The 24498-nt window shown below is 50.3% G+C and overlaps 1 protein-coding gene across 4 annotated transcripts in view; it reads right to left on the reverse strand.

Moving 5' to 3' along the window:
• INCENP (inner centromere protein) overlaps positions 1–14409 on the reverse strand; it is a 30281-nt gene extending 15872 nt beyond the window's left edge. For all 4 annotated transcript variants that reach the window (XM_015434610.4, XM_015434609.4, XM_005577601.5 and 1 more), the window contains exons 1-6: positions 14257–14409; positions 10124–10274; positions 9551–9664; positions 7844–8652; positions 914–965; positions 41–95 (exon numbers count right to left, since the gene is read on the reverse strand). In XM_015434610.4, coding sequence (XP_015290096.3) covers positions 41–95; positions 914–965; positions 7844–8652; positions 9551–9664; positions 10124–10263 — 1170 coding nt within the window. In that variant the 5' untranslated portion in view covers positions 10264–10274; positions 14257–14409. The remainder of the gene's footprint in view (positions 1–40; positions 96–913; positions 966–7843; positions 8653–9550; positions 9665–10123; positions 10275–14256) is intronic.
• Positions 14410–24498: the final 10089 nt, after the last annotated feature.

Genomic DNA, 24498 nt, shown 5'->3' on the forward strand with positions numbered 1-24498 from the left:
CCCAGAGGTGAGTCCTCCCTTCCCCAGGCAGCCGCCTTACCTCTGGCTCAGCTGCCGCTACCGGCTCAGCCTCCTCGGGGGACTCCTGCTCAGGACTGAAAACAGAAGAGGGGACTCTGTGGGGACTGCCCAGCTAGTCCAAGCCCTCCCCCATAGGGAATCCCTCTCCTACTCCAGGGATGGGGGACTCAAAATGTCAACACAAGGTGCCCTGGCCAGGGCCACCAACCCACAGCCCCTGCGGGATGGGAGGATGGCAGCTCCAAGCCATGGCTCCGTGGGCACACGAGGGATGTCAGCTTCAGAATGTGGCTTCATCTCCCAAGCACCCCACCACACAGCTGACACAGAGCCCTGTCCTCAGTTCCACCTCCACCTCTTGGACCCAGGTGAGCTGCATCTCTTTTGTGGTCTGTTCTCCATTCACCATGGGGCGGGCAAGGCCAGCAGGTCTGCCCAGTCACCCTGTTTCCCCATCCCAAGAACAAACCCTCTGCTCTGCAGGAAGGAGGGAGGGGCTGGTTTTAGTGATGGCAGGACACGGCCTCCAGGAAAAGGAGTCTGTGTCCCGGCCAGAAGCAGCACTGGGTGTAATCCTGGAGCACCACTATCCTACCCCAGCCAGTCTGAATGGCAGCTGGCAGCTCCGCCTCACCCCCAACCTCTGGAGCTCACACCCCAGGGTCAGGTCTGGCCAGGCAACCAGCAACACTGACGGGCGCTGCAAGGAGACCAGGCGACCAACACTCACGTCACTCACTGCCTGGTCAGACAGGGGAAACGGGCAGCCCCTGGGCAGTCAGGGATCAGTGGGGAAGGCTCAGCCCAGGAATTGCTTCCAGCCTTGGTGCTCACCTTGGCTCCCTGTCCTGGTGTGCCCTGCCCACTTGCAAAGCCCTGGAACTGAACTCACCCAACTTTCTCGGGCACCTCAACATTCAGAAGCCTCTCCAGGTAACTGTGACCTGAGGGGGAAAAGCAAGGCACAAAAGATGTCACCAGAAACCACTCGAAGGGGTCCAGGGGACCAGGTTCCAGCAAGGACCTGGCCACTGCTCCCATCACTAGCCCTGCCATGCCCAGGACCCTCCCCTCAGCACTCATCCTAGTGTCTTTATCGGAGTTCCTGGCTTCATGTCCCCTGCTGCTTCCCAGATGGTCTTCCCATGCCCATCTGGGCACAGCTGGGCATCCTCACTGGGCTGGGAATATCTTGAGAAGAGGGACAATGTCTGTTGCAGCTCCAGGCCCCAAACTCCCAGCATGGGGCCCAAGACAAAGCAGCTCATTCTGTTAACAAATATTCATCAAGTGCCTACAGTGTACTGGGACCTGAGCCAGGCCCCAGGGCCCCAACGGTGAGCAAAACAGAACCACTGTCTGGTCTAGATAACAATCATCAAATAGTCCCGTCAACAACACCAGCATGGCCAATGATGGAACACAGCACAGAAATTTTTTTTCTTTTTTTTGAGACGGAGTCTCTCTCTGCTGCCCAGACTGGTGTGCAGTGGAACCTCAGCTCACTGTAACCACCGCCTCCTGGGTTCAAGCGATTTCTGGCTAATTTTTGTATTTTTAGTAGAGACGGGCTTTCACCATGTTGGCCAGGCTGGTTTTGAACTCCTGACCTCAAGTAATCCACCCGCCTAGGCCTCCCAAAGTGCTGGGATTACAGGCATGAGCCACCGCGCCTGGTCCAGAGCAGAGAATTTTAAAAGCCTATGACAGGGGGACCTGAGCTGGTCAGGAGGAGTTTACAGACAAAGGAGGAGGATGTCCAGGCCAGTGGTTCTCAGCTTGCATTCTCTGATCCCTGGATGTCCTTGAGACCCTTGGGGGATCCACGAGGTCATAACTAATCATGATACTAAAATCATGATACTAAAATATTACTTTCCCCCTTTCACTGTGCTGACACTTGCCCTGAGGGCACAAAAGCAATGAGGAACAAGCTGCTGAAGCCTCAGCCCCAATTGAGGCCAGAGCATCAAACACTATCCTCGGACCACACACTCACAGGAAGGAGAGATGTCCAGTTTCACTGAGGAATGTCCTTGAGGAAGGTGTAAAAAGTACTAATTTTTTTTTTTTTTTTGGAGACAGACTCTCACTCTGTCACTCAGGCTGAATGCAGTGACTCAATCTCAGCTCACTGCAACCTCCACCTCCTGGGTTCAAGCGATTCTTGTGCCTCAGCCTCCCAATTAGCTGGAATTGCAGTCATGTACCACCACACCCAGCTAATTTTTTATATTTTTAGTAGAGACAGGGTTTCGCGATGTTGGCCAGGCTGGTCTCAAACTCATCCTCAAGTGAACCACCTGCCTCAGCCTCCCAAAGTGCTGGGATTACAGGCGTGAGTCACCGCGCCTGCAAAAGTCCTAATTTTACTAAATCTAAACTCAAGTACATGCCATTTCTACTCTCCTGTGTGCTGAGGTGGGAAGTGTGCCGAACGCCTGTTGCTGCAAACGCAACTCTCCGCGAAAAGCGCTCGTCTCTAAGCCGCCAGCTGCACTAGCCGCTTCTTCACCTGGAACACTATTATTATTTAAAAGAATGACTGACACACATTGGTTATTCAATCTTGGCTATCTGGAAGACATTTTCTCACAAGTCAATGAAGTGAATCCATCACAAAAATAAAACACCATGTGCTAACAATAATTTAAAAATTGAAACAAAAAGAATCCAAGAGTAGAATTTTGAAAAGCACGTATCCATCACCAGCAGGGCCACAGCATTCTAATACCTAAGGACTTTTCTGATGAGGTCAGAAAACAAATGTGCTTTTTTAGGATATTATACAATGAAGGGTGTCAACACTTGGAAGACGTGCATAACCTGGTGAAGCAATATTTTCCAAATGATCGATGTATGCGGTTATGAAATCACACATATCTAAAAGATCAAAGTGTGGCTGGGCATGGTGGCTCATGCTTGTAATCCCAGCACTCTGGGAAGCCGAGGCGGATGGATGATTTGAGATCAGGAGTTTGAGACCAGCCTGGCAACATGGTGAAACCCCGTCTCTACTAAAAAGACAAAAATTAGCCAGGCATCGGTGGGCGCCTGTAATCCCAGCTACTCGGGGGGCTGAGACAAGAGAATTTCTTGAACCGGGAGGCGGAGGTTGCAGTGAACCAAAATCATGCCACTACACTCCAGCATGGGTGACATAGTGAGATTTCATCTTTAAAAAAAAAAAAAAAAAAGGTGCAAGGTAGACCCCTATGGAACCAGCAACATGGTTTCAGACTACACCACAACAAACCTTGAAGAACTACCACTTCTTGCGCTGGTCCTGATAACAAAGAATATGCACAATTATCTGAAAAAGCTATGAAGATATTCCTCCCTTTCCCAACTACACGTCTGTGTGAGGCCAGATGTTCTTCAGCTACTTTTTTTTTGTGTGTGTGTGAGAGAGTCTCACTCCGTCACCCAGGCCGGAGTGAAGTGGTGTGAATTCGGCTCACTGCAACCTCCACCTCCCAGTTTCAAGCAATCCTCCTGCCTCAGCCTCCCAAGTCGCTGGGACTACAGGCACACACCACCACGCCCAGATAATTTTTTGTATTTTTAGTTGAGATGGGGTTTCACCATGTTGGCCAAGATAGTCTCGATCTCTTGACCTCATGATCCGCCAGCCTCAGCCTCCCAATGTGCTGGGATTACAGGTGTGAGCCACCGTGCCCGGCCAGTTCTTCAGTTACTTTAACCCAAACAGCGCAATGCAACAACAGATCAAACACAGAATGAGGCTTCTTTAAAGTCACACAATAAAGAGATTTGCAAAATGTAGAATAATGCCAGTCTCCTCAGTACATTTTTGTTTTGGAAAAGTTATTTTTTCATAAAAAGTCTTAATGTAAACAGGTGATAGGCTTGGTACTTACATTTTGCAATGTCAAAATACTAAACAATATTTTTAAATCTTTAAAGTACTAGATATTCATATAAAAATATTAACTAAAATTTAAATACTTTTAAAATCCTGTTTTAATTTCTAATACAATAACTATCAATAGATAAAACCTCATAATCAAAGCTTTTTTTTTTCTTTTTAACAGAGTCTCACTCTGTCACCCAGGCTGGAGTGCAGTGGCGCAATCTCAGCTCATTGCAGCCTTGACCTCCTGGGTTCAAGCAGTCCTCCCACCTCAGCCTCCTGAGTAGCTGGGACTACAGGCACTTGCCACCATACCTGGCTAATTTTCCCCATTTTGGTAGAGGCAGGGTCTGGCCATCTTGTCCAGGCTGTCAAAAGCTTTTTGAGGCTGAGGCTTAATCATTAAAAACAGGAAGCCCGGGGCCCTCACCCTCAGCACTCACCCTGGCATCCTCACCACAGCTGCTAGCTTTACGTCCCCGGCTTCTTCCTAGCTGGGAGCATGCCTGTTCCCAGTGCCACTGGTCTGGGGAGAAGGAGGGCCAAGGCCACGAGGCAGGAAAAAAAGAGGCTTTTTTGGGGAACAGAGAGAAAGTAGCTGAGCTGGCGCATCCTGAGCCATGGGGGCTTGGCCAGAGTTCAGGCTGGGAGGCAGCCAGTGGGAGGTTGGGGCGCACAGGGTCTCAGGAAAACAGGGAAGACAACAGGCCACAGAGAAGGGAAGCCGGGACCCTTCCCGGGTATAGTAGCCAGGTTTGGGGAGGTGGTGGGAGCAGCTGCAGGGCCGGGCTGAGAGTCACGGGTGGTGATGACCCCCATTTAAGGGGTCTATCCCAGAAGATACGTCCCCCTCATCTCCCCATGCAGTGTCATCCCAGCTCATGTGCTCCCTGAAGAAGACGCCACGTGACTACATGGCTCTCCCACCAGCACAAGGGTTCTCTGGAATGCTAAGTGCCATCTGCACGCCATTCAGGCCTCAGAGCTGGTCTGGTGGTAGGGTAGTGGCCCAAGCACTGGCAGAGGGACGGAAGGGCTGTTCTCCAATGCGGAGGTGGCTCGAACGCCCCAAGGTGGAGCCCTGTGGCAGTGGGCCTGTCTCTTCCTATCCACTTCAGAACTGCTGCCCCACAGGCCCCACAGGCCCCACAGGCCCCGCAGGCAGGTGCGCACCAGGCCAGGAGGCAGCCCCGGGGCCACACTCTGGCTTCCAGAGGCCCCCTCGGCCGATCCTGCCTGCTGGCTTTTTTTCCTGTCTCATTTTCCCATTCCTCTGGTGCAGGTGTTTCCTTCCCATCCGGAATTTAATTTTTGAAACATTAAACTCGTTAATTTCTCAAAAATTAATGAATTGAACTCAAATCCTTGTGTCAAGTGCTGCTCATGGGAAAACCCAAACCAAGACCCCACCTCGCAGCTGCCCGAGAGCCTCTCCCAGAACCTGGGATCTGGGAGACCCCCGGGAAGCCTCCTCCCCGTCACCGCCCCACTCCCTGACACCCTTGCGGCTCCTCGCTAGGGGTCGGCCTTGTCACACCCAAACTGAGTGTCAGCCGTTGGTGAGTTTTCTCAAATAAGATGTACTGAGTATCCACTACACCCAAGCACCAAGATGAGTTATCTACTCACATTCAAAGCCAGTGTTATCACCATTTCACACAGAAAAACTGAGGCTGAGAGAAGGGGTGTGCCCAAGGTCACCCAGGGTCTGTGTGACTCCAGATCCTAGATCCTGTATCCTCCTCTCTCTCCTCTACCCACCTCAAGAAGAGAGATGATGCTGGGCTGGGAGTCAGACAGACCTAGGTCACACGCAGCAGTCAAATCAGAAGCCCATTCTTTGGCAGGGAACGGGTAGATAGAGAGGGAAAAGTGATGGAAGGGCATGAGAGCTGCTGAGCCGGATGTCTGCTCCAAAGGTCTGAGATTCTCTGCAACCCCGCCTGGCTCTCCCTCTACAGGCCCAGCCTCACCTGCCCCCTTGGGCCCCTTCCCAAGATCAGATCCAGGCCTGAGAAAATCTCCAAAACAGATCAGAACCATTTAGATCCTTCTGAGAATCCAGAAATAGACAGTGTGCCAGACTGCACATCCGGACACGCCCCAGACTGCGTCACCTCAAACACTGGAGCAGGCCCGTCCCCAGGCAGTGAGACTCAGGCACAGAGAAGGCTGCCAAGGTGAGGTGCCCTCCCCTGCCTGACAGGCCCTGCCCTGGGGCCTTGCACAAAGCCTCTTCTGCAAGCACCTGACTTTCTGGACAGAATGAAACATGCAGTGCTCAAGCCCCAGCTTCCCGATTTACAGATTCCATGGCCTCCTTAAGCCTCAGTTTCCTCCTCTATAAAGTGAAAAATTCCTCACAAGCTAACAGTGCTGCTGTAAGGACCAAATGAAATAACCTTTCCTTTTATAAATCTTAAAGTGCCTGGCAGATGCCAGCTACTATTTAATATGTGTTAAGATAAAACCTGGGCTGGGCGCAGTGGCTCACACCTGTAATCCCAGCACTTTGGTAGACTGGGTGAGGCTTGAGGTCAGGAGTTCGAAACCAGCCTGGCCAACATGGTGAAACCCCATCTCTACTAAAAAAAAAAAAAAAAATGAGCCTGGTGTGGTGGCAGGCGCTTGTAATCCCTGCTGCTCGGGAGGCCGAGGCAGGAGAATTGCTTGAACCCGAGATGCAGAGGTTGCAGTGGGCCGAGATCGTGCCATTGCACTCCAGTCTGGGCAACAGAGTGAGACTCTGCATCCAAAAAAAAAAAAAAGAAAAAAGATAAATCCTGGCCTATCCTCACCACCAATCCACTGCTTCGCCCATCCTCTGGCTGCATCCTTACAACAGCCTCCTATCTGGTCTCCCTGTTTCCCTCCATTCACCATCATCAGGCCACTTCTTTTGCTTCGGTGGGGTCAAGTTCAAGCTCTTGTGTGAGACATGAGCCCCAGACCCCCATCACTTGTTGCTTTAGGCATCAGGGTCTTTGTACAAGCTGTTCCCTCTGCCAAGAATACATATCCCCGCATTTTTTTTTCCGCTTAGCAAAAGCGCAGCCATCCTTTAGAACCCTCCTAGCTCAGACTTCACCTCCTCCTCATGCAGCCAGCCGCCCCTCCAGACACCTGCTCCAGTGGGCAACGGCCCCTTAGCTGAGATCTGAGAGGGCAGCTAACGTTACCCAGTCCTTCCCATACGCCAGGCACCCTTCTAAACTCCCCGTGTGGGGGGACCAAAGAAAACCTCACAACGACCCTTTGAAGTGACGCGATTAGCCCCAGTTGACAGGCGAGGAGTGGAGGCCCCAGGCTGCGGGTTGGGTGAATGGCTGAGTTGGCACTCAGACTCACGCTGGCCAGCTCCAGAGTCAGCTTGGTTCCCCCTCCTGGCTCCCATCAGATGCCCAGTCATCTGATCTGCCAGAAGGAACCTGCTGCCATAATTCCCTCCTCCAGATCAAACGCAGTGTCGCTGATGGGCGGCGCACAAACCCGGTGAATTTAAGCAGCCTCTGCAGCACGGGGTTGGGAGGAACGATCTGGCCCTGGGTAAGAGGCCCAGGCTCCAGCCTCAACATGGCCAGTAACCACAGCCACATGGTGGCCAACCTCCCTGAAGCTCAATTTCCTCACTTGTAAAGCAAGTAGGTTGGGTCAGATCTGCACCATCCAACGTGGAAACCACTAGCTACATGTAACTATTTAAATCTAAAAAAATTAAAATGCAATGCAATTTAAAATTCAGTTCCTCAATCAGACTAGCCACATTTTGAGGACACAATCGCCAGATGGGGCCAGCTAGCGGCCACCACCCAGGACAGCACAGATGTAGAACATCCACCTCACTGCAGAAAGCTCTCTGGACAGCTCCTTGCTAGATGATCCCTCAGAAACCCTCCATCTGAGCCTGGCACCAAGGACCACCCGCCACTGCCAAGCCCCCAGACTCACAGATGATGCGGCCAGAGGCAGCGGGCTCTTCGGCAGTCTTCTTGGCAAGCCTTCTGCTCGCCCTGCGGACAACACTTTCCTCTTTGGCCACCAGAGAGTACTTCTGGGCTAAGACTTGGGGACTCAGGGAGGACGGGGCGACCAGGCTGTGCCGCACCGACTGAGAGTCCGCGGGAGAGCCCGTGGGCATGGAGAAGTTATTCGGCAGGATGGGAGCCAGCACCCGCTCCCGCCACGGAGAGTCTGGAGAGCCTGGCGAGTCCCGTGGGCCAGGGGAGACCCGCGCAATCCTGAGCTTAGACACAGACCGCCCCGTCCCGACCCCTCGACCCTTGGGGTCCTGGGGTGTAGCCATCAGGGAGCTCACTGTGACGGACTCCAGTATCCTGGCCTTTGACTTCTTAGGTGTTGATTCCTCATCCGATGTCAGGATGCCCTGGGAGGCTGGAGCTGTGGCTGAAGCCAGAGTCGGGGACAGAGTACGGGGCAGAGGCTGGACGGACACGAGCTGGGTGACATGCTGCTCAGCATTGTGGCGCTCACGGATGCCAATCTCCACCACAGGCACCAGCTGGCACTGGGCGCGGTTATCCTTGGGCTTCTCGGTCAACATCGTGGGAGACTCAGGGGTGGACGAAGAAGGTGCAGCCAATGCCATGGTGGCCGCAGCAGCCGCAGCCGCCGCACGGGTCACACGCCGCAGGACGGAGCCGTTCTCCCCCGCCATTGTGGCCAGCTTCTCTACACTGTCCTTGCTGCGGAGGCGTCGGGAGCTCAGCTGGCTGCTCCGAGATTTTCTGCGGGATAACCTGGCAGGGGCAGCAGGGCAGAGGCTGAGACAGGCAGCAGGACAGGGTGGCGCCCAGTCTCCCCAAGAGCCACCAGCTTGGATGGAGCATGATGAGAGAATGTGAAGGCAAAAGACCTGGGTTCCAGCCCAGATTCTGCCGCCTCTAGCCAGGAGGCCCCAGGCCATTCTTGTCTGAGCCTCAGTCTGCCTAACTGTAAATTGGGGATATGCCACAGTCCTCACAGAACTGGCTAGGAAGATTATATTCATCCACACCGCTGGCTGACGGAAGTCACACCGCACCGAGCCCCCGCTGAAAGCCTTACACACGCTCTCCCTTAATCCAGAGCACGGCCCTGGGAGGTAGGGACCACTACCCCCATTTTGGGGATGAGGAACAGAGGCTCAGAGAGGCAGAAATTCAATTCAAAGCCATACTGCTCTGCTAAGGGGCAGAGCTGGGGTTCACACCCAGGTCTAACCCCAAGACCCAGCCTCTTTCCCTAGCACTCTGCAGCCCCAATCATTCTTGACGGGGACTAAAACAAGCATGACAATGTGAGGGCTGGGACAAGCCACGTGGTCCACACCCGGGTCACACTCACCTAACAGAAGGACGGCTTCTCTTTTTCATCCCTCCTATGGAAATACTTCCCAGCCTCCAGGGCCCAGATCAAATACCCCCACCCCCAACACACAGCCACAGATCTGGACTCCAGGGTCTTGGGTCAAGCTATAGTTCCCCGTGGCATCCCAACCCCTCTCAGCATGGCCCACGCAGTACCCGCGGTGGCACCCACCACCCCTCCTATGGGCTGCTACTTCCAAATCAACATCTTCAGAATGGAACTCTCCCAGATGGCACCAAGCCTCCGCAGAGCCCACTGCCCAGCTCACCCTCCCCCAACCCTTCCTACCTTTTCCTGATGGGGTCTCTGTTTTCATCCTGAACATAGGAAATCCGTCTCTTCTTCCGTCGGTTCTTCTGAGAAGGTGTTTTGGGCATCAGTTCTGGCTCTTTGCTGAACTCTCTGTTTGGCACAGGAGGGTGTCACTCGAGGCTGCCTGGGAACCGCTGGTCCCCTCTCCCACCCAGCCTGGCCCCTGCCCATTTCCTGGCTGCGACAGGTCAAGCTGGGGTGACCAGCACCAAGCAAGCTCTCCAAGGTCATGTGGGCACTCAGGGCTTCCTCCTGGAGACACGGCAGGGAAGCAAGCCGCCAGGTGCACGTCCATTGCCCCACACCCTGAGAGGTCCAGCCAGCAACGATGGCGAACAGGCAAGGGACTCAATCTCTCTTGCTGCCTCTTCCCGTGACACTAGGTCGGGCCCCTAGCACACTGCACACAGAGTATACAGCAGGGAGCCCTGACAGGCTGTCGGTTTTGCCAGGCAGGTGGGGACGAGGAGCTGCTGTGTCCCCAAGACCAAAGCAGCCCAGACAGGCGCTGCTGGTGTTCCCATCCCCTCACCGTGCCCCTGCCTTCACCTGGTGAACATGCGCTTGGCCTCCTCCTGGATCTCCTCAAGCCACACCAAGTCCTTATTATCCATGTTGCAGAGAAACTCCATGAGCTTCTGGTCACATAGCTCCAGCAGGTGAATGGGCCCTGGGGCTGTCGTCCCCATGGTGGCTCTGTCTGGTGAAGACAGGGACAAGAGGCACAAGTTAGAGGTTCAGGGTAGGAGTCTGGGGCTTTCTCCAAGCTGCCATACCCATCCCACCCACAACCACCACAAACACCCAGTGCCCGAACCAGGGCCCCTCTCTGCTCACAGCCACTCCCCAGAGCTGCAGAATTCCAAACACTAATGCCCTAGCCTCGTTTCTGCAAAGAGGGGCCCTTGTACTCACACTCTTCAAATACCTCCCGGTCCCCACCCCCCACAGCATGACTGTCTCCAGTTCCCAGCCAATTCTGACAATGATGGTCCTCCTTACAAATGGCCTTTTCTGGGCTGAAGATGACAGGGCACTGCCATCTGCCTTCCTGGCCACCCCAGGGCCCCCCACTCCCTGCCCAAACACAGTCCTGCTCTCGCTCTCCAGTAGGCCCTCATCTTACTACTCATGGTTAAGTAAGGGCTAAGACACAGCCACCCTGCACTACATGCAAGCTGACTCCAGACATCAGGCCAAAGAACATCCAACCCAACTGCCTCTTTAAGCGGCCAGTGAGCAGAAGGGATTCTGTGTTCCAAAGGAATGAGTGAGAAAGTAGTGATCCTGAGATATGTCCTCAAGGGGCCTCCCATACCTCTCTCCCTTGAGCTGAAATGCCCTCCAAATGGAGCATAAACAGAACATGAAGGGAACGGTAAGCAACATCTTGTTTTTAAGAAAACTTGCCTATAGGCATTGAGCAAGGGAAAACACAAAAACAGTTTTTTTCTCACTTTCTTATAAAACTAGCAGCTCAGGTATCCTCCTTAAAACTTGATAACCAGCCTGGCACGGTGGATCACGCCTGTAATCCCAGCACTTTGGGAGGCTGAGGCAGGTGGATCACTTGAGGTCAGGAGTTCAAGACCAGCCTGGCCAACATGGTGAAACTCTGTCTCTACTCAAAATACAAAAAAGTTAGCCAGGCATGGTGGTGCGTGCCTGTAATTCCAGCTACTCAGGAGGCTGAGGCAGAAGAATCACTTGAACCAGGGAAGCAGAGGTTGCAGTGAGCCAAGATCGCGCCACGGCACTCCAGCCTGGGCATCGCAGCGAGACTCTGCCTTAAAAATAAACTTGATAACCATTACGAAAACCTCAAGCAAGGAAGAAGTACAGTCAGCCCTCCATACCTGTGAGTTCCACATCCATGGGTGCAACCAACCACCAGTGGGAAGGATTTGAAAAAAAAAAGCTGCATCTCTACTGAATATGTATAGACTTTTCCCTTGTCATTATTCCCTAATAAGATAGTATAACAACTACTTGCATAGCTTTTACATCGTATTAGGTGTTATAAGTAACGTAGAGATATAAAGTATACAGGAGGATGTGTGTAGGTTATATGCAAATACTATGCCATTTTATATCAGGGACTTGAGCAACTGCAGATTTTGGTATCCAAAGGAGGTCCTGGAACCAATTCCCTGAGGATTCCAAGAGACAAAAGTATTCTACTACATCACAACAGGGGTTCAATAAATATCCCAACAGGAGAATGAGTGAAAGAACAAATGAATGGGTGGTGGTCATAAGCCATAACAACAGGCTGCGTGCCTCAAGTCAGGGCAGTGACCCACCATCCTGATTTACCTCTTCAAAACCAAGAACCGGCCAGGCACGGTGGCTCATGCCAGCACTTTGGGAAGCCGAGGTGGGTGGATCACAAGGTCAGGAGTTCGAGACCAGCCTGGCCAATATGATGAAACCCCGTCTCTACTAAAAATATAAAAATTAGCCGGGTGTGGTGGCACATGCCTGTAATCCCAGCTACTCAGGAGGCTGAGGCAGGGGAATCACTTGAACCTGGGAGGCAGAGGCTGCAGTGAGCTGAGATCGTGCCATTGCACTCCAGCCTGGGCAACAGGGCGAGACTCTGTCTCAAACAAACAAACAAACAAACAAACAAACAAACAAACAAGAACCATGCACAGCTTAGCCTCCCATCTACAATGGAAGCTCTTGGAAGGAAGGGACAAATTGCTGACCCCTTGATCCCTCACAGGGCATAGCACCAGGTCAGGTTTCAGTCTCATGGGACCTCCTTGGGCTTGATTCAGGGACACACTAGCCTTTGTTCCTCAACAAGCTCTGGCCTGTGTCTGGAACACTGTCTCCCATTTTGTATGGCTCACTCCTCATGGCTTGGATCTCAGATCCTCAGGGAAACCTGACCACCAATCTAAAGTAGCCCCAGCCACGATCCCATCCATTGACTGCAATTCTCTGCAGAGCACTTGCGTGCTTGTTTACCTGTTGCTTACTGCCTGTCCCTGCCCACTAAACAATTGCTCTCTGAGGGCAAGCCCCTGTCTGACTTGCTCATTGTTGAGTGCCCAGAGCACAGCAGTGCCTGGCAACAAGAAATACTTGTTGAATGAATTAATCCACCCATCAACTCTACACCTAGAAATAAACATCCTACAGGTGCTCATCCCACCACACAAAGGGCACCAAATAAACTTAATCTGCACAGGTTAGAACTGACCAACACATGTTCAAAGCCCCTGCTCCTAGATGCCAAGGGCAGCAATAATCAGGGCAGGGCCAAACGGGCAGGATCCTACAGGCTTTGGGCTGAAACCTGGGCTCTGCAGCCAGCCAATCACAGGCAAGGCCTTTTCACTGCCATCCCTCACCTTCCCCTAACCCTTCTGCACCCAGACCACAACCCTGGCAAAGCGCAGAACCTCAGGCCAGAAAAGAGAAAACTGTTTAAGGAAGCCAAAGATTTGCGGAGAAAAGCAACAACTGGCTAACTTTTAAAAAAGTATTTGTTCAAATGGCCAACGTGGATGAGAGCTTCTTTCACAAAGTCCATGAAAGCAATTGGACATCTTTCATGGGGAAGTTTGCTTAGATCTTAGCGCAGCCATTTAAAAAGGGTTACCATAAGTTAAAACAGAGGTGACCCTGAAAAAGAAGGAGTTAGTGTACCAAGAATCAGTCTCCTGGAAGAGCAGCAAAAATCTCTTCTTCAGCCCATGTAAGCAACTGCACACACATAAAGAGCACCCACCACTCCACCGAGGGAGGCACTCTCCACTCTTCCTCTCCAACACTTCTTCCACACCAAACACCAGACTGAAGGCCCCATCGCCCTCCTCTATGACTCCTGTTCTTTTCAGGGTGCTGTAAGTTGGGTGCCTACCACACCTCTGTGCAGAAAGCTCATAGCAGCTGCTCCCATTTACTGAGTTCTACTCCATGCCCGAGTCAGACATCATCTCATTTAATTCTCACCACAACCTTGAGGATATGCATGAGAAGATGAGGAAATTGAGGCAAAGAGAAGTCAAAATCAGCCGGTAAATCAGGGGCATAAATAGAACCGTGCCCTTAGCCACTGGCTATGCGTCCTTTAAACCGTGCCCTTAACCACCCGGCTATACCGCCTTCTAAATATCAACCTCTGAAAGGAAGGCGCCCAGTCTTGGCTCTGGGCAACCCCGCGAGCAACCCATGTTAGCTGAACGAGACTGAACCGCTGACAGCGAACAGGCTTGGGGAGTGACAATGGGCGGCCCAGCCTCCGGAAATGGTCAGTTTAAAATGCTGCTCAGCTGGGGGCGGGGGCGTTGAGAGAGGGGTTTTAACTGCACAGAAATGCCATCTGGCATCATTCCGTCAAACCACTGGGTTGGTTTCGGGCTTCCTGCGCGTCCAAGTCAACAATAATCCTCGCAGGCACAAAACAAGGTGCTAGGCAGCCGGGAGCGGAGGGGACGGGGCTATGCTCTAGGAAGCTGAGGGCCTAGGTGGAAGGGGTGGGGGGCATCTCGGGCCCGAGAACCAAGGCAGGAGACCTCGCCACTTGGAAGAGGTGACCCTCATATGCCCAGGCAGCCAGGAGCTGGGTTGGGGAGTCACGACCCTGGTCTGGAGTCGGCAGGGGCGGAGCAGAGGCCGGGGAAATAATCGCGAACCACCCTCCAATCCCCACGCCCACGCGCACTCACTCGACTGCGCCACGTCCCCTGAAGGCTGCTCCGCTCCAAATCCGGTGGTATCCCTAGCTGACGCCCCGCTTGCCCAGACCCACTCGGCTCCGGGCCTTCGGGGCTCACCGCACGGGAGGAGCAACCAGGCGGCGCAGCGCGGGCGAAATCTATGATTTTCAAAACTGAAGGCTCAGCCAATCCTCGGCAAGTTTGTCTGGGCGGTTGTAAAACTTTAAGCCAATCAAATAACAGGAAGTACCAGTCCACCCTCCTATTGGCTATGTCGACTAGCAATCTGCGGGACTAAGAGGCGGGGAAAGGAAGCGAAAGTCTTTAACCCCCTCAGCTTCCGGGAGCTGCGGCCGCGGCGGAGAGAGGAAGTAGACCCCCGCCTGGGAGGAGCCCGCAGACCCGGAACTACGAGTCCCGGCGAGCACTGCGAAGGCCACCGGCGGCTTCCTTTCTTCTCCAAGCACGGTGGCAGGCTTCTGATCTCTGCTGCTTTTTTTTCCTCATAAAAACATGTATGTATATACTTACATTGCTGAAAGAGCAGCTTTTTAATGTAACAAATTATCTAGGTACAGAAGTCATAGATTCCTCTTCCCATGAGAAAAACGTTCCTCAAAATACAAACCAAACAGCATGCCAGAGGGAATTTCATTGTCCTGAAACATATACAAATTAAGGCTACCTTGGTATATAAACAATTTAGAAATTATGATAGAATAGTTCCACCAAATCATTTACGTGTAAGAATTCATGCCATTTGTTAAAGAATTGGTAGTGGGGCTCAATTCAAACAATATTATGCATCCTTACATTCAACTTAATACACTTAGCAGCTATAAGAAATATAACTGTAACCTCACTTCCTAAAATACCACGAGTAATGTTAAAAATCCAAACCCGTCAAAGGCCAGGGTGTTACGGTATTTGGCTCACGAATCGAAAAGCCTAATCATTTCAGTTTAATCTTTACAACTAGAACAAGATGGGAAGTTTTCTTATTTTTCTTTGCTTTTGTGGTTGTAATGCCCTTTTGATTTTCTGAGCAAGCTGAATACATCTGATAAATACTACCATTGGACAAAGGATCTAAGCATTGAGATTTTTTACTAAATCAAGGTTTCAAGTTGGCACAATGTTTTTACTAAGGCATGTTTCACTTAGTTCATCTTTCCAATATCGGGGAGGGGTGGGGGCAAAAGACAAGGACTAATATGTCCTGTAAAGAATCTCTAGCCGGGCGCGGTGGCTCACCCGCCTGTAATCCTAGCACTTTGGGAGGCCGAGGCGGGTGGATTGCCTTAGCTCAGGAGTTCGAGACCAGCCTGGGCAACACAGAGAAACCCTGTCTCTACTAGAATACAAAAAAATTAGCCAGGCATGGCGGCTTGCGCCTGTAATCCCAGCTACTCGGGAGGCTGGGACAGGAGAATCGCTTGAACCCGGGAGGCCGAGGTTGCAGCGAGCCGATATCACGCCATTGCACTCCAGCCTGGGCCACAAAAAGCAAAAAACTCCGTCTCAAAAAAAAAAAAAAAAAAAAAAAAATCTGCCGCTTTTGAGAGTGAAAACAAAACGTCTTGTGAATGGCAATGGAGTGCGCGTTTATCTAGAACCTTCTGTCATCTCTTGGGCGACAGAATCCTTGGTCACCTACCCTGGTACTGGATGTTTCTTGAGAGCGGTGGTTCTCATCCAGAGGAGGTTTTGTCCCACCCCCGCCCCCCACATTTGGCAGTGTGTGAATTCATCTGGGTTTGGGAGAAGGGGCTAGTGGTATTTAGTGGGTAAAGGCCAGGGATGCTGCTAAACACCATCTAGTGCATAGGACAGTCCCCACAGCAAGGAATTACCCGGCCCCAGATACCAGAATTGCTGCTGTTGAGAAACTGCTTTAAACAAAGTCACTGTACTGTGTGAGTCAAGGTTTCTGTTACCTGTAAAATAAGGCAGTTAAATCTTGAAGAGATTTGCACATCCACAATCAGCTACCAGCAGATAGTTTACCCTGTTCCCAGGTCGTCTGCAGCATTTTTCCTCTACCCTTCGTCCCTCCCTTTATCAATTCTGTTTTTGCCTTTGTTATTTTACTCAATTTACCAACTCACTCCATCATATGTGAGTAAATAATTTGTGAGCAAATTCACTAAACATTTCTGAGTTATTCTTTGAAGAATGTAAATAATTGGAAATCAGCTAAATCATAAAAGGATATGTTACCCAATCGTTAATCATTCTCTTTATTAATTCTGACATGAATATCTCAAATTGTTTATTTGATTGTCACCTCAGAGAGTTTTCTACCCTGTGCAATGCATTTTAGCATTTCCACGTGGATTAAGGTCTGTCTTTCTCAAGAGAAGGAAGAGCAACTATAAAAGAGGCTGAGGGGGCCAGACGCGGTGGCTCCTGCCTGTAATCCCAGCACTTTGGGAGGCCGAGGCGGGCGGATCACGAGGTCAGGAGATCGAGACCATCCTGGCTAACACGGTGAAACCCCGTCTCTACTAAAAATGCAAAAAATCAGCCGGGCGTGGTGGTGGGTGCCTGTAGTAGTCCCAGCTACTCAGGAGGCTGAGGCAGAAGAATGGCGTGAACCTGGGAAGCGGAGCTTGCAGTGAGCTGAGATCGCACCACTGTACTCCAGCCTGGGTGACAGAGCGAGATTCCGTCTCAAAAAAAAAAAAAAAGAAAAAAAAAAAAGAAAGAAAAAGGGGCTAAGGGGAGTGAGGGGGCCAGGCGTGGTGTCTCTCGCATGTAATCCCAGCACTTTGGGAGGCCAAGGTGGGCAGATCACCTGAGGTCAGGAGTTCAAGACCAGCCTGACCAACATGGAGAAACCCTGTCTCTACTAAAAATACAAAATTAGCCAGGCGTGGTGGCACATGCCTGTGATCCCAGCTACTTGGGAGGCTGAGGCAGGAATATCGCTTGAACCCGGGAGGCGGAGATTGCAGTGAGCTGAGATCGCACCACTGCATTTCGGCCTGGCGACAAAGCAAGACTCCGTCTCAGAAAAAAAAAAAAAAAATTGTAGAACTGAACATAGTTGCACCTTTAGGAACCTGCAACGCAGTCCAAGGGACACATGACTGCAGTCCCAGTCCCGGAGCCAGCTTCTCCTTAAACTCCACCTACTGTTACAGCACCTGTGGGGCAGAGGGCGCATGCGCAGCTGAGTCGTCCGCGCAGGCGCAGACAAGCCAAGGCCACTGAGTTTGCTCCTGGAGTGCGGGGGGGTGCTGAGCTGGGCGGTGTCCTTCCCGGGCTCTTTGTGCTCTGGGGAGTTGTACCCACCCTCGTGGACCCTGGGACCTGCAGCCGTCGCTCTGGGAGTCTGGTGACTCGCGAGGCCGCTCACCGGGCCTGAGGAGGGGGTCAGGCTGCAGATGGTGATGTGCCTGGGGGTGGGTCCTGGCTTCTCTTGGACACCCCCAGCTTGTCCCGAATGAAGTTTTCTTTTTATTAAAAAAAAAAAAAAAATCCATTTGTATTGCGAAATATAGAACACATCTTTTAAAAAGTGCACAAAACAGTTAAGCAGCTTATTACTTTATCAAAAACATTCCTGAAAAACCACCTCCCAGGTCAAGTAATAAAGCTTCCATAGCCTCCCAGAGGCCTCCTGAGCCCTCCCCATACCCGCCCTCCTTAAATTAAAGATATGGTAATCATATTATTGCTTTACCATCCAAGCAGCATCCCTAAGCATTATAGTTTAGTTTGCTTTTAAAATAATACTTATGACCGGGCGCAGTGGCTCACACTTGTAATCCCAGCACTTTGGGAGGCTGAGGCGGGCAGATCACCTGAGATCAGGAGTTCGAGACCAGCCTGGCCAACTTAGCGAAACCCGTCTCTACTAAAAATACAAAAATTAGTCGGGCGTGGTGTCACGCACCTGTAGTCCCAGTTACTTGGGAGGCTGAGGCAGGAGAATCACTTGAACCTGGGAGGCAGAGGTTGCAGTGAGCAGAGATCATACCACTGCACTCCAGCCTGGGCAATAGTGTGAGACTCCGCCTCAAAATGATAATAATAATAAAAAATAATAATAGGCCGGGCGCAGTGGCTCACACCTGTAATCCCAATGCTTTGAGAGGCCGAGGCGGGCAGATCACCTGAGGTCAGGAGTTCAAGACCAGCTTGGCCAACATAGTAAAACCTTAACTCTACTAAAAATACAAAAATTAGCTGGGCATGGTGGCGGGTGCCTGTAATCCCTGCTACTCAGGAGGCTGAGGCAGGAGAATCACTTGAACCTGGGAGGCAGAGGTTGCAGTGAGTGGAGATTGCGCCGCTGCACTCCAGCCTGGGCGACAGAGCGAAACTCCATCTCAAAAAATAATAATAATAATAATACTTATAATAATGTAGCCTATGGTCTGCTCTTGGGTCTGGCATCTTTTGCCTCCTCAGCTCCACAGGACTTTTTTTTTTTTTTTTTTTTGAGAAGGACTCTCCCTCTGTCACCCAGGCTGGAGTGCAGTGGCGCAATCTCAGCTCACTGCAACCTCCACCTCCCAGGTTCAAGGGATTCTCCTGCCTCAGCCTCCCAGCTGGGATTACAGGCACCCGCCACCACACCAGACTAATTTTTGTATATTTAGTAGAGGCAGGGTTTCACCACGTTGGCCAAGCTGGTCTCAAACCCCAGATGTTTTCCTTCTTTCCAGAGTTACACTCTTTCTCTTCCTGTGGTCCAGTGCCTAGAAGAGTTGCCTCATATTTTTGGTCTAGTTTTTCTGTTGTTTGTGGTGGGAAGGCTGATTCTGTACTGGTTCCTCCATCATAGATAGTAGCAGAAGTCACCCGTGCTGTGTTTTATTTGAGGGCCTGTGTGTTGAAGTCTCAAGGGCTCCCTCTTGTTAGTTGTTGCCCTATGATAACGATGATGGCTGAGAGACTCATTGACGCTAACCAAAAAATGTGCAGATGGAAGGTTAATAAAAGAGTGCCTTTTATCAACTGGCAGTGAAGAATAACATTTCATCAGGCTAGAATGTTTGTGTGCATATTATTGTTCAGTCTCTTTCATAAGCAGAGCACGTGAGGGAAATCATAATCAGCCTTTTTTTTTTTTTTTTTTCCAGAGACAGGGACTCAATCTGGCACCCAGGCTGGAGTGCAGTGGCATCATCATAGCTCACTGCAGCCTCAACCTGGAGCTCAAGCAGTCCTCTGCCTCAACCTCCCAAGTAGCTGGAACTACAGGCACATGCTATCACACCCAGGTAATTCTTTTACTTTTTTGTAGACATGTGGTCTCATTATGTTGCCCAGGCTGGTCTCAAACTACTGGCCTCAAGTAATCCTCCTGCCTCGACCTACCAAAATGCTGGGATTTCAGGCATGAACCGCTGCACCCGGCCAGAGGCTTTTATTGAGGGTTTAGTATGAAGAATTAGTGTCATGAGTAGCCAGTTAACCTGGGGGCAATCCAGTGTGTTCTGTCTCTAAGGCACAATGGAAGCCATGGATAATCTGAAGGTTGTCAGTACTCACGGAGTTACCATGGGGTTGCTAATAGTTTAGAGGAATATTTACCAATTAGAGGAATGATTGATTAATGGCATCAAACTATGGAGGACGCCTCAGACACAACCAGGGACCTAGTAAGGCACACAGAGAGAAAGCCACGTGATCATGAAGGAAGAAGGCCAATTCGAGGAATGGTTAACGGCATCAAACTATGACAGCTTGGTGCATTCCATTTATATCAGAGAGAGTCTTGCCAATGGAATCAGAAATACATGAAGTCCTCCAGCCATAACTCCCTGCATCTATCTCCACCTAAAAGGAGAACCTGTCCTTTGGAACAGGAGATACTTCAGGTTTGGTGACTGAAACTCATTCTCCCTTATACAACGCTTGGATAGGAAATGCCAACATTTGCCTCTCTGACTTTCCTTTTGCTTTGCTCAGGTGACCTTGCATGTCTCTGCTCTGATCCCTTATAAGTGATCTCAGAGTTGAGCTCCCAGGTGACAATTTTGTTTTCCGTTTTCCTCATTTCCAGCTTCATTAGGAGCACCTCTCTATAGCTCCAAGTATTGAAGGTAGTCGAGCATGTTAATTCTTCGTTGCATTCTAAGCCTAACTTCTATTACAGAATAGTTTGGCTGGCTGTGGGTGGTCCAACTTTCTCTGTTTCTTTGTCATACTTTCTTTGTAAGGGCATAGCACCCTTTTCTACCCTGGCCGACAAAGACATTGTATAAGGAATTCCTGCTCAGGATGAGTCACTGGACTGGAGATTCGAAGTTCACATATCCTTATAATTTGAAGTTTTCTGGTCGTTGGCTGCTTTGGGGAAGTCAACTTAATTTGGTTCAGCAAAATCAAAGTAAGCACTGAAAGGTGTTTGAGGGATAAATCTCTGCAAAATCTGTATTCACTTGCTAGGGCTGCTGTAACAGTGTCACAAACAGAGCAGCTCAGACCACAGAAATGTGTAATTCCACGATTGTGGAGGTCAGAAGTCTGAGATCAGGGTGTTGGTCAGGTCAGTCCCTTCTGAGAGGCATGAGGGAGAATCTGTTCGGTGCAGCTGATGTTTTGTTGTTGTTGTTATGTGTGTGTGTGGTTTTTTTTTTTGGGGGGGGGATGGAGTTTCACTCGTCACCCAAGCTAGAGTGCAATGGCGCAATCTTTGGCTCTCTGCAACCTCCCCACCTCCTGGGTTCAAATGATTCTCCTGCCTCAGCCTCCCGAGTAGCTGGGATTACAGGCGCTGCCACCATACCCAGCTAATGGTTGTATTTTTTTTTTTTTTTTTTTTTTTTTTTGAGACAGAGTCTCGCTCTGTCGCCCAGGCTGGAGTGCAATGGCCGGATCTCAGCTCACTGCCAGCTCCGCCTCCCGGGTTCACGCCATTCTCCTGCCTCAGCCTCCCAAGTAGCTGGGACTACAGGCGCCCGCCACCTCGCCCGGCTAGTTTTTTGTGTTTTTAATACATGGGGTTTCACCATGTTGGTCAGGCTAGTCTCGAACTCCTGACTTAAGGCGATCCACCAGCCTCCACCTCCCAAAGTGCTGGGATTATAGCCGTGAGCCATCACACCGGCCTGGCTCTGGCGTTTTGCTGAAAATCTGCCTTCATGATCACACAGCACTCTCCCTGTGTGCCTTACTAGGTCATGTAGCTGTGTCAGAGCTGTCCTCCAAAGCGAAAGTCGCAGTGGGAGGCAAACCAACCATGAGGTGGTATCTTGCTTTCCCTGCCACAGAAGGACAGGTCATGGTAGTTCCCTAGCTACTCCAGAAATAGTTGGAGCTGGTGCAGCCTAATGAAACTGTGGTGCAGTGGCATGGGCCCCGGACTTGGAACAAAAACCCCTGGGGCACCTATGTGACTTAGAGGACCAGTGTCCCCATCTGCAGAATGAGGGTGTTAAAGCATGTTAAAACATAAAAATTAAGGTGGCTTCTTAAGGTCCCTCCACCGCCAAAGATGAATTCTTTCTGCAACAGGGGAGTCAAGCTTTAATCTCAATTTATAAATGAGCACCATACTGTGAGTCCACTAGGGGGCAGTAACTGTCCGCATTTGGATCCACTGATCCACAGGCCTTGAAACACCATGACAGGTGTTTCAGGGAAGGAAGGAGAAAGAAAAAGAAAAAGAAAAAGAGGCCGGGCGCGGTGGCTCAAGCCTGTAATCCCAGCACTTTGGGAGGCTGAGACGGGCGGATCACAAGGTCAGGAGATCGAGACCATCCTGGCTAACATGGTGAAACCCCGTCTCTACTAAAAAATACAAAAAACTAGCCGGGCGAGGTGGCGGGCGCCTGTAGTCCCAGCTACTCGGGAGGCTGAGGCGGGAGAATGGCGTGAACCCGGGAGGCGGAGCTGGCAGTGAGCTGAGATCCGGCCACTGCACTCCAGCCCGGGCGACAGAGCGAGACTCCGTCTCAAAAAAAAAAAAGAAAAAAAAGAAAAAAATGAGTATTTTGTTGTTTTCTGCATCAGTTTGAATTTCCCTGGACTTTACCCTTTACCCATGAGGAACGATCTCTTTTCTTTTTCTTTTTTCTTTCAGACAGTTTCACTCTGTCACCCAGGCTGGAGTGCAGTGGCGCAATCTCACCTCACTGCAACTGTCGCCTCCCAGGTTCAAGCGATTCTCCTGCCTCAGCCTCCCAAGTAGCTGGAATTACAGGCAAGCGCCACCACGCCCGACTACTTTTTGTATTTTTAGTAGCCCAAGTACTTTTTGTATTTTTAGTAGAGACGAGGTTTCACCATGTTGGTCAGTCTGGTCTGGAACTGCTGACCTCAAGCGATCCGCCTACCTCAGCCTCCCAAAGTGCTGGGATCACAAGTGTGAGCTACGGTGCCCGGCCTCATCTCTTTTTCTTAATATGTTCCTTGTTAAGTTTCAGAATTTCAGAACTGAAGGGACCCTTTGCGATTGTGGTGAGTAGCTAGCTCAAGGCAATGGCAAGTAAATGGCAGGACCAGGAATACAAACCATCAAGTCTATTTTCTCAGCTGTATAATGAGAGGTGATCTCTGAAGTTCCTTTAGGTCTAAGAGTCTGGCTCTCTGGTCTTCATTATCCAGACTGATTTCTGCTTCCCTATGGTGGATCTAAGCATTAAATTGGGCTGGCAAGTTGACTTTTCTGAATATGGAGAACTGGATTATCTAAAACCTTTCTCATCAGAATGGAATTTAATTAAATCTTATTAAATCCATTATATCACATTAAATCTCAAGTTGCATTCATTAAAATGGTAGTTCTCTGGACTTTTGGGTTTCACAGAGTAGCAAAATTTGCAAATATGTTTAGGCATTGAGTTAATTTTATTAAGTAAATATGTATGGGTTTTTTTTAAACACCTATCCCTTATTATCCTACTATTATAAAAAACATTTAAACTCAAAAAGAAGAGGGCATGCAATCTCGGAATACATCAAAATGACACAAATAAATTCCTTTATGAGGCCGGGCACAGTGGGTCACACCTGTATTCCCAGCACTTTGGGAGGCTGAGGTGGGCGGATCGCCTGACGTCAGGAATTTGAGACCAGCCTGGCCAACATGGTGAAACCCCATCTCTACTAAAAATACAAAAATTAGCCAGGCATGGTGGTGGGCACCCATAATCCCAGCTACTCGGGAGGCTGAGGCAGGAGAATCACTTGAACCCAGGAGGTAGAGTTTGCGGTGAGCCGAGATTGTGCCGCTACACTCCAGCCTGGGCGACAAGGGTGAAACTCCATCTCAAAAAAAGAAAGAAAATTCCTTTATGAAAAACTCATTGCATTGTTCTTAATTTTCTCATTTTGTACAAATCAGTAAAATCCTTGTCACCCACTGGATCCAGCCTACAAATCAGCCTTGAGAACGTTTGCTTAAAGCAACTGACAATGTTATAAACGTTGCTCCACAAAAGAGTCCTGCTGCCTGTGAATGCCTCCTTCAAGAGATGATGAAGGCAGAACACATCCAAGTTGGGCAAAAGAAAACCGTGGGGGTCAAAAAGTATGTCTTTAAAGCTGCACTTCCAAAGAACTTCCTGAGAGATTTGTAACTTCTATTTCTGTACGATAAAACACTCTTGGCGAGGCATGGTTGCTCATGCCTGTAATCCCAGCACTTTGAGAGGCCAAAGTGGGCGGATCACCTGAGTTCAGGAGTTCAAAACCAGCCTGGCCAACATAGTCTCTACTAAAAAAAAAAAAAAAAAAAAAAAAAAATTAGCCAGGCGTGGTGGTGCATGACCATATTCCCAGCTATGTGGGAGGCTGAGGCAGGAGAATCGCTTGAACCCGGAAGGGGGAGGTTGCAGTGAACCGAGATCATGCCACTGCACTCCAGGCTGGGTGATGGAGCAAGACTCCTGTCTCACAGGAAAAAAAACAAAAAAACAAAAAAACTCACATTCTTAAGGCCTAAAATGTACTAAAAGTAAAACAGGAAAGCAAAAATGGGGGGAGGATTCTTTCTGTGAATGCAAACATGCTTGACCAGTGAGATGTAGTTGAAAACCTAGACCACTGGTGTAGACTGACATTGTATGGACTCTCCATACTCACATACAGCAGATGCAGAGAAGGGCACAGAGGGAGGGAGTGATAAACCTGAAGATAAATTGAGAAATCAGAATTCTCGCTTTCATGTACTCAGTGACTTCTTGGCAAACCGTCTAATCCCAGTCTGTACTTTTAAAGAACATGCTATGATTGTTAGCAGCATCCACTCAGATAATGCTGGAACTTGTTTGTAAATAAAGTTCCAGCTTC

The sequence above is a fragment of the Macaca fascicularis genome, chromosome 14, assembly GCF_037993035.2.
Source record: "Macaca fascicularis isolate 582-1 chromosome 14, T2T-MFA8v1.1".
NCBI classification, from domain to species: domain Eukaryota; kingdom Metazoa; phylum Chordata; class Mammalia; order Primates; family Cercopithecidae; genus Macaca; species Macaca fascicularis.